Source organism: Triticum aestivum, chromosome 7D, assembly GCF_018294505.1.
Source record: "Triticum aestivum cultivar Chinese Spring chromosome 7D, IWGSC CS RefSeq v2.1, whole genome shotgun sequence".
NCBI lineage: Eukaryota > Viridiplantae > Streptophyta > Magnoliopsida > Poales > Poaceae > Triticum > Triticum aestivum.
This window is the reverse complement of record NC_057814.1, coordinates 21,609,303-21,619,255: the sequence shown is the minus strand read 5'-3', so window position 1 is coordinate 21,619,255 and position 9,953 is coordinate 21,609,303. Positions and strand designations below refer to the sequence as shown.

General features: G+C 45.9%; 1 protein-coding gene across 1 annotated transcript; it reads left to right on the top strand.

The window, feature by feature from the left end:
* Nucleotides 1–4,698: 4,698 nt before the first annotated feature.
* On the top strand, nucleotides 4,699–6,875 carry LOC123171034 (flavonoid O-methyltransferase-like protein Os11g0303600). Its single transcript, XM_044588704.1, has 2 exons — nucleotides 4,699–5,537; nucleotides 6,295–6,875. The coding sequence occupies exons 1-2, from the start codon at nucleotides 4,740–4,742 to the stop codon at nucleotides 6,589–6,591; spliced, it is 1,095 nt and encodes a 364-aa protein (XP_044444639.1). The 5' UTR covers nucleotides 4,699–4,739; the 3' UTR covers nucleotides 6,592–6,875.
* Nucleotides 6,876–9,953: the final 3,078 nt, after the last annotated feature.

Here is a 9,953-nt window from a genome sequence, read left to right as displayed (position 1 = left end):
CGCAAGAGAGCGAGATGCTGGGCGATTCCTTTCGGAGTGATCCTACGTCGTGGGCTGGTGGCGATGGAGAAAGCTGCATATGGGCTGAGGCATGGGACTCGATGTGCAAGTCTTACGGGATGTGTAGCAGCTAGTTGGGCCACGCCTGGGGCTATAGCCCCAGTTGCCCCAGGCCCAATTCCGCCCCTGCGAACGTGTCCAGGTCGCGTCCAGTTATTATACAGTTTATACACATGTTTGCAATGTAGTACTTTGACATTATAATCACTTACGATAGACCATGTCTGATGAGAAACTCAGTAAACAACATGAAGGTCCATCCAATTGAGTCTTGAACTTGCCTCTCTATCGACAGAGAAAATAAAAACAATGGTTAAGCCCAGCTGCAATTAATTGATACTTGATGAAGAAGCTGATAATACTTTCAGGCACAGGTGATATCTTTTAGATAGTTGATATAGAAGTTGACATCTTTTATATAGCATTTTCTTAAGCTCCTGCATTTTGAGATATTTTATATAGAAGCTTCCTTGGGGAGGGGACAAATCACACATGCAAAATTTGTTATCACTCTCTGTAACCGGTCACACAATAACCCATACTACAAGAAAGAATCAGCAGGAATCAGCAGTAGAATACACAAGATAGAAAAACAAAATTGCATCATGATATATTTCAAAGAAATTAGAAGCAAGCAATTCCAAGAAGGAAATCATGAAGGCCCTGATAGTAAGATCAGTGCCAGATCAAAACTGCAAGCAAGCATTTCAAGCACAATATACAAAACCAAACAGCAAATTAGCTCAAGCAGATTTATTGGAAAACGTATAGTATGCGAAGTATTTGTTATAGTAACCTGACTATAGATTACTACTTAACGTGGAAAGTTCGCAGTACTGATTTCCTACATGTTGTATCAATGTGTCTAAGTGATCTGTAAAGATAACCTGAGTAAACATGTGGCGACGGAGGAGCGGCGTGACATCTGGCACGTCGACAACGGCGGGTCTCAGCGGCATGGAGCAGCGGGGTCTCGCCGGTGGGCGTGTGCTGATGGATGAGCGCAGGATGGTGGCGTTGTCTGGCGTCGTGGTGGCGTCAACGACAACTAGACCGAACAAGGTAGATGCAACAATGCAACACTGGAGATGGATTGATGGCAGGTGGCTGCGGCGGCCTCATACCCGACAGGCGTCCTGGTTGAGGAGTACGCTGGACTGGTCGGTGCCCCATACCCGGCAGGAGTCCTGGTTGGGACCTCAGGTCTTAGATGTTAGGTTTGGCTGCGAGGTCTGTTTGGTATTAGGCCCAGACTATCAGCATCCCTTCATCAACTGGATAGGAGTAGCGACAGATGTTGCCTAGACGGAGACTTTAGTCTTATTGTTGTATGCCTTTGAAAGGTCTTGTGTGAATAATTAAGAAAGTGGCTGCATGCATCGTCCAGATGCAGAGGCCGGGGGTCCTTCTCCTTTTCTAAAAAAAATAATAACACAAATTAGCATAACATTTAACATGATCCGGGTTTTTTTTTAGAAAATGAGGATGACCCCAGCCTCTGCATCTGGGAGATGCATGCGGCCATTTTATTAATTCTTCTCGAGGACCTTACAAAGTAGAACAACAATATGCCTGAATCCACCATCTTGGCAACATCTGCCGCTACTCCTATCCATATGATGAAGGGGTGCAAGCTGGGGCACATACCCAGACCTCTCACCTAAGCCTAACATCTAAAGCCGGAGACCCCGACCGAGCCATTTGCCAGGTCCGGGGCCCAAACCGGTCCGACGCACTCACATGTGTCGTCGCCGCTATCTTCCACTGGTCCATCTTCAGAACAGATTGAGGTGTCAACCCTGGCAGGTCCTCCGCCATCGACGCCACCACGACGCCAAACAACAACCTCCACCTATGTGAGCCTTGGCAGGTCCTCCACCATCGACGCCACCACGACGCCAAACGTCGACCTCCACGAACGCGAGTCCATCTCCAAGCAACAGACGTAGATCCATGCTAGGATAGGGCCGCACCACCGTCATCGCCCACCACCCGCAAGCGCCACCCCACCCCAAGGTTCCCAAAGCGGCGCCTTCAAAAAGGTAATGCCGCCGCCCAACAAAGTTAGGGATTTCGCCTGGGAGACCTAGGGGAAGGGGAAGTGAGGAGATCAGTCCATGACGCCTCCAAGGAGGGGAACGGCGCCCTCAGCCGTCGCCGTCCGCGTGGCCGGTCATGGCCGGCCAGGGATTTCGCCCGAATTACATCTCCGCCACCAGCAGCGCCTCCTGTACAAAACCGGTGACCAAGGGAAGCGCGGCTCGACCAGGCTGGCCCGCACGCCAAACATGGGAGGAGGGGAGGCGCCAGATCGCACGCACCGACCGCCGCCTGCCGCTAACGACCACCGAGATCCCGCTGCTCGCACGGCCAGGACGCCAGATCCACCACCCGCACGGCTGCTCGCCGGAGCCTGCCATGCCTTGCCAAAGGATCCGCCGCTCCAGATCTGGGACTCCACACGCATGCAGGGCAGCCGAGGCCCCGCCGCCAACATCATTGGCGCCACGGGCTTGCCCGGCGTCTGCCTCAAGCGGCGGCGAGGAGGGGTGGGGGGGAGGGAGAGCCTGGCCGGCGCACCTAGGGTCCCCCCCCCCCACCCCCCGCCGAGTCGCCTGAGCGGGCGGCGCGGGGGTGGGAGGTGTGTTGGTATGCTACTATATACGGTATCTACTTATGTTACTCTAACCCTCTCTCTCTTTGTTAATTCTCTGCCACATCTGCATGTTTGTTATTCCGAGTGCATGATACCGGCTAAGATGCCACCACTATGGCCAGCCTGAGAGTTCGTCCTCGTGTTCACGAGAGAGTTGCAGTTTGGCAACGACAGTAATCAATGTGTTCTCACAAAAGAAAAAGACAGTAATCAATGTAGATCTGGACAGATTTGGACCTGTGGTGACTTGTGCCATCTGTCATGGTTTGGTGAGTGGGCAATGTTATGCTAGTCTTGTTGTTGAAGCCAACAAGGACAAGCCAGAGAACTTGCATGTCATGACTGTCAAGTCGATGCTAGTCTTGTGGTTGAAGCTCAATTTTTTTTCTTCGGGAGAATTAATTAAAGCTACATTATTTGCCGGCATGCTGCCCTATTTGAAAGCACTTTGCCTGTGTGCACATCCAGCCACTTAAAAGTTCTTGGTCCCCAAGCATTTAATTAAGGTGCCTGTGTCCACATCCATTCACAAGTCCATGCGTTGAATTTTGATCACGAGGAATCCATGTGTCCACATCCATCCAAAGAACTGTGCCTGTGTGCACATATATGAATGCGAAGATTTCATGTTACGCCAATTTGAACTTGCTCGGTCTGTTCAATTGCGGCCTCCGGTATCACAGCCGAGACAGCGACGGGTTCTCCACCCATACGGGGATGGAGCGACAGAAGTACAGAGGTGCCACATGACATCTCCGATTGCGGCGGCCGGCTTATATGTAAGTCGGGTACCCATGAAATGACACTCAGCTTACAAGGCCTAATCCGGTTCAAATGAAGCCGACTACTGTAAGCCGTCTTACACTCCGCGAAGGTTAAATTGGGCTTCGCCAAGTATGTCTTATACTCGGCTTCATTTATATTTCCTGTAGTGATAGATAAATGCAACATCCTGAGTAGCAAACCCACTTGCACCAAACTAAACTTATATACATACATACAGAGAGCTAAAGAAAATTACTTTGATAGAACATCCATCGATCCACGGGAAAAGCTATTTTTTTTACTGTAAAAGGAAAAGCTATATTACCAGCATATATTCTTAATCATCTCTTTTCAACAATTCCAGCTACCAAGCACCTGCGATAGTTGACAAGTATGGTGGAAATCTGAGATTGGCATGTACTAACACTTTCCTCAAATTCAAATATCTCGAGAGACTGAAATTCAGTGTTGATTTACCATAACACAAACAGGATGTTTGCTTACTTTGGAATGTTGCATGGACAGCTAGTTAATGCTGACCCGAGATAGGATTGCCGGCAACTTGAGATGATTTATATGGAAGTGTTTCTAGATTCTTCCTCCCTTTTTCTCTGAACGAAAAGAATCTAACTCTAAATCAATGAACTAAAACTTGTACCATTCTTCCTTTCTCAGAAGTCTGCTAATGACGAGGAGCCGCAGAAAACATATCTTCCGGGATGACCTGTAAGATTACAAGTGTGTCTGGCAACTGCACAGGGATAAATAATATCACCGTAACTAATACTACTAATAATAAGATGCAGGGACCATAAATCTATCAAAGGTTGCTAGCTAAATCATAGGAATAACGAAGGGCGGCAATCACATGTGTCATGAGTGTCTGAGCAACATCACGAGTTCCAAACCCAGTAGCAAACTTTGTGAGACTGCATATTTACTGTTTACAACTATATATGCAAACTTTTAAATTGGCTATGGATGACATGTTCACAAGACATAGCCAACAATTGACTATTATTCGTGTTCGCTTTTACGATACTTCCACTATGAGATGTCTTGGTTACTCTTCAGCAGACAAGCGGAATGTAAGTCTTCCCGTATACGATGCTCTACCCTATGTCCCTATCAACCTCGTGTTCCACGAGAACTAAAAGACATACAGTTATATGTATACGTTAGTCCCCCCCTATATAATTAGCACAAGTGCAGGAGCACAACACAGCAGCACCGAGGTCTGAGAGAGAGATAGACGATCATGGCAGCTCAGACCGAGAAGATGGCCGTCCCCACCGACGCTGAGCTGCTCAAGGCGCAGGCCGACCTATGGCGCCACACCCTGTGCTACCTCACGCCCATGGCGCTCCGGTGCGCGGTCGAGCTAGGCATCCCCACGGCCATCCACGGCCTCGGCGGCACCGCGTCGCCCACCGACCTGATCGCCGCGCTGTCCCTGCCCCCGTCCAAGCTGTCGTTCCTCGGCCGCCTTCTGTATCAGCTGGCCACGGCGGGCGTCTTCGACACCACGGACGCGGGGACGACGTACCGCCTCAACCCGATATCGTACCTCCTGGTGGACGGCGTCCACATCGATGGCGACGCCTGCCAGACGGCCATCGTGCGTGTGGCCTCCTCGCGGTACTACGTGGAGGCGGCATTCGGGCTGGCGGACTGGTTCAGGAAGGACTTTGACGGGCCGGTGCCTTCACCGTTCGAGGACTTGCACGGCGCGACCATCTTCGACGACAGCATGGCGCTCCTCGACCCGGAGATGGATAAACTGGTCCACGAGGCCAAGGCTTCCCATAACCATATGGGGATCGGTCTTGTGCTCCGGCAGTGCCATGACCTGTTCCAGGGACTTGAATCTCTGACTGACTTGTGTGGTGGTGACGGCACGACGGCGAGGGCCATCGTCAGGGCCTATCCGCAGATCAAGTGCACTGTGCTGGACCTGCCAAAGGTCATCGACAAAGCTCCGACTGAAGGTGTGGTTAAGTATGTTGCTGGTGACATCTTCCACGTCGTCCCACCTGCTCAAGCTGTGTTGCTCAAGGTATTTATGAATGTGCCATCTTCCATCTCGTCCCACATGCTCATATATTAGGTTTTTCTTAAGTTACACATTTTAAAGTTTGGCCAAACTTATAGAAAAATATATTAAATTTATAATACCAAATCAGTATTATTAGATATATCATGTTCTACCTCCGTAAACTAATATTAGACATTTTAGATCATTAAAATAGTGATCGAAAACGTCTTATATTAGTGTACAGAGGGAGTAGTATATTTTCATATTGTACTTATTTGGTGTTGTAAACGTTGATATATTTTATATGAATTTTATTAAACTGTTTACAAAGTTTGATTCAAAGACAAATCTAATATGTGAAGTAGACAAAGAAACAGAGGGACTACTAGTTAACTTGGTCGAGTTTGAGTCAGATTAGGACTTACGTAGCTGGTCGTAAGCGAACGAACGTTCTCCATGTAGTCATGCATGTAGCACAATCCAGTATATGTCATTGGATTTGGTTTCTAGTCGCACGCTCGCAAGATTGTGATGGGGGTGCATGATATCAACAGGCAACATGGAATCTTGCAACGACCATTGCACGATAAAGCCGCCATGTCGTTGTGGCCTCCAATGTTTAGTGTTTCATGCGTGTGTTCATGATCCATGGGTGAAACCCAATAGAGAACGCCGACCAAAAATGATTAGTTGTTCTGTTTGAAGTAACAATTTAATTCAATTCATATTTTCTTGCTAGTTTTGATTAACCTTACAGAAGTTTATCCGTGCATGGTAGTCTGTCCTGCACTTGTGGAGCGACGAGGATTGCATCAAGATCTTGGCACAATGCAAGAAGGCCATTCCTCCCCGAGGCGCAGGAGGAAAAGTCATTGTGATAGATATTGTCCTTAGCTCGGCTTCGGGGCTGATGCTGGAAACCCATCACCTGGTGGATATGTTGAAGCTGGTGATGACGAGAGGCCGGCAGCGGGATGAAAAGGACTGGAGCGACATCTTCATGAAAGCAGGTTTTAGCGAATATAAGATTTCCAAGAAAGTTGGAGCTCGAGCTGTCATTGAGGTCTACCCGTAAGGTTGTGCTCCCAAATGCTCTAATATATGTTGTGGATTGTTGTGTGCTCCAAGGATATATAAATAATTGAGTGCCTTATAATTTTCCGAAGGGAGGTCTCGCGGGTCATAAAATAGCAAGACTATTATGTTTTGTTACCTTATGATACTCGTGCAACTTTCTTTTGGAAAAGTATTATATATGCACTCATAGTGCTTTTCATACGATACAATGTACAATTGCCTACCATAAGATTATGTTGGAAATATGCCCTAGAGGCAATAATATTGTATTATTTATTTTTACTTTTAAAATTAAGAGTTCATATTCTATGCTATAACTGCTATGATCTTGAAATATATGATTCGGTGGAAACTCATAAGCGTGCATGTGTGGAAGGACAAACAGTAAAAGCTGATTCCTAGTCTCTCCCTAGGACTAGCTCAAGTATTATATGTTGATCATGTTTTCCGGATCTTGAGATATCGTTAAGTGTAACAAGTCCCAAAACAACATTGAGAGTATGACGTTAGAAGAGCGATCATATTGAATTGTGTCACAAGTCTATTGATATACCACAGAGAGTTAACGTATGCTTTAGTTTCTTAGACCATGAGAGTATCGTAGCCGCTTCTTACCGAACGATGAACTTTGAGATGCTCAAACGTTAGCTGTAACACGGTTATTATAAGGAGAACTTATAGGTTCCTTGGTAAGTTTGACAAGGGGTTGGATAGCTCAAGAGTGTGATTTCCTCCTCCAACAATGGAGAGATATTCTTAGGGCCCTCTCGGTGTGATGACACCCACCATCGTCTGGTCAGACACAAGTGACTAGGTAACAATGATGCCGGAACATGTCAACGAGAAAGAAGAACAAAACTGATAATGAGTAGACTGGTATAGTGAGCCTGAGAATGACTCAAGAGAATACAGATACATCTCACCCCGGGTTTTATAAGGCATCGTGAAGCAAAGGGAATAGCATATGATAACCAAAGGTTCACTCGCATATCATTCGTGTATTCATAGGTTTCAATATGAATGTCCACGGTTCCATTATTGATCATTGAGCGAAAGGGAGTTTCCTTCATATCTATATTTTACTGAACCTACAGGGTCACATGCTTAAGGGAATAACGATCTTTTGAGTGTTAGTGGAGTGAGAGTTATGAGAAAATATTCTCGGAATAGTTTCGGGACACAAGTTCTAGTTATGTCTAATCCTCATAATAGAGAAGCACCGTGAGGTTCTCTTCTCCCTCGTCTAATTCTCCGACGACGATTAGCACTGGACGGCGAAGCGCTGCCGGATCGTGAAACCTGAATGCCTGCAATCCGTAGAGAGTCCATGCTTTCGGTCTCCGGTTCGAGGGATCGTTCGTGAACGGTTCGAGGGACTTCATCAATGATCTACACCAAGTGTTCTTCCACTGTAACCCGAGGTTGGTAATGATCCGATCTAAACCTCTTATGCATCTTAATAGTGTTCATGGGATCATGATCTTATAATTTTTTTGTTTTCTACTATGTTTTCCAATAGATTACACCTTATACCTTTTTGTCGTAACCTTGCCAAGTTGATTATATAGATATATATAACTAGTGTAAACCTGGAGATCTCATATTGTAGCCATATAATTGTCGTTCATAATGCGTTATGGTACAAGTTTACTTTGGCTGCTGGCAACTGGCCATCAACTCAAGTGATTAATCATGGATAGAACTTGTATATTTGCACTCTCTCTCATTTTCATTTTGTTGATTTGGAGTTCATACTGGGAAAATAGTCATTTCCATGAGACCGACAACAACAAAACAACCTTCATCAGCTGCACAAAATTTCATTACATCACATCTTATTTAAATAAAATGAGCATGAATTACTCACAAACCATACACCATTAGTGTTATGACCGGCACATTAGGGGTTTAGCCCAGTGGGTTGTGGCCCAAGTTATCTTATCATTACTAGCAAAAGAGCCCGTGCGTTACAACGGGAGAGAAAACATAACACACGCTCTTAACTCAACAATCATCACTCAAGACCACAGTAGGTCCATCTCCTTTATTTTTGCAAGGCATCATATTTGTGTTGCCGCTTATCCTCCTTCTCACCCTTGTCGGCGATGGCCTCGGTGTTCACACAAAATAACAAAAAACGTGTGTTGAATATGGTTAATCCTAAGGCGTCTCTCTCTCTCTCTCTCTCTCTCTCTCTCTCTCTCTCTCTCGCTCTCTCTCTCTCACTCTCGCGACGAGAAATCTGTTGTTTTCCCCTGCGACATTTTTCAGAGGTATGCATGTGTAGTTATCGATGTCTTCTTTTCCGTATATGGTTATAGTGGGGTGTTTATTTGCAATGCAGATCGCCACCAGTATGAAAAAAAGAATCTTGCGCTATAAATTATAAGTTTGCTTCCATAACAATATTTTAAAAATATTTAATAGGTAAAATTAACGTCATATTTAGATTCCACACATTTTTTTAATAAAATTTCATATATAATATGTTAAAATCAAAGTTACGGTTTAAAAGATATAGATAATTTAGAAAATCATTTGGTTTGACTCAAATATATTCCAAAATAATATTTAAAAATACTTAACAGGTAAAAATAATCTCATATTCATATTCTACATATTTTTTAATCAAATTTCATATATAACTTGTTCAAATCAGAGTTATGGTTTAAAAGATATGGATGATTTTAAGAAGTATTTGTTTGACTTAAATATGATCCGCGGATGAATTACCTAAAACATCAAGGAGGTTTTCGAAAAATGTAAAATAACGGTTCAGGCGTGACTTAAATCCGGACGGCGGGTTGATTTCAAGAAAATACAGGGACTTTTCTAAAAAATGCCATGACGAACGAAAGAAACCCAATTTGCTTTATTATTAGGTAAAGATTAGGGGCTTAGCCTAATTATCTTATCATTGTTAGGATCGTTTGGTTAGGAGTCAAGTAAACCTCTTTTTATAAGGAGAGGAGATGTATCAATCTAATCAAGCAATAAGAATATTATTATCCCTATTACCCGGCTCCCAGCGGAGCCGGAAATCCCTAGCCGCCGCCGCCATCTCCCTCTGACGCGACGGCGCCCAGCCGCCGGCGCGCCCGTTCATCACCTCGCCCCGCTTCATCCTTCTCCTACAACCTCCGGAGCAGGTCCGGTAGAACCCCTGGTTCTACCAATTAGGTCCGAAGATGGCCTCCGTCCCGATGGCCACCGCCCCGATGACCACCATCGGGGCCCCCATGCTGCTGGGCCTGGTCACCACCGCGGGCTTCCCACCGCAGCCGGACCCCATCACTTCCGCGCCGCCGCCGACCGCCGTCTTCACGCCGGAACAGGTCACCAATACCTTGCGGGATCTCG

Coding starts and splice junctions, on each gene's coding strand:
- LOC123171034 (XM_044588704.1), top strand. CDS start 4,740: ATGGCAGCTCAGACCGAGAAGATGGCCGTCCCCACCGACGCTGAGCTG. Junction 5,538..6,294: donor CTCAAGCTGTGTTGCTCAAG/GTATTTATGAAT, acceptor CGTGCATGGTAG/TCTGTCCTGCACTTGTGGAG.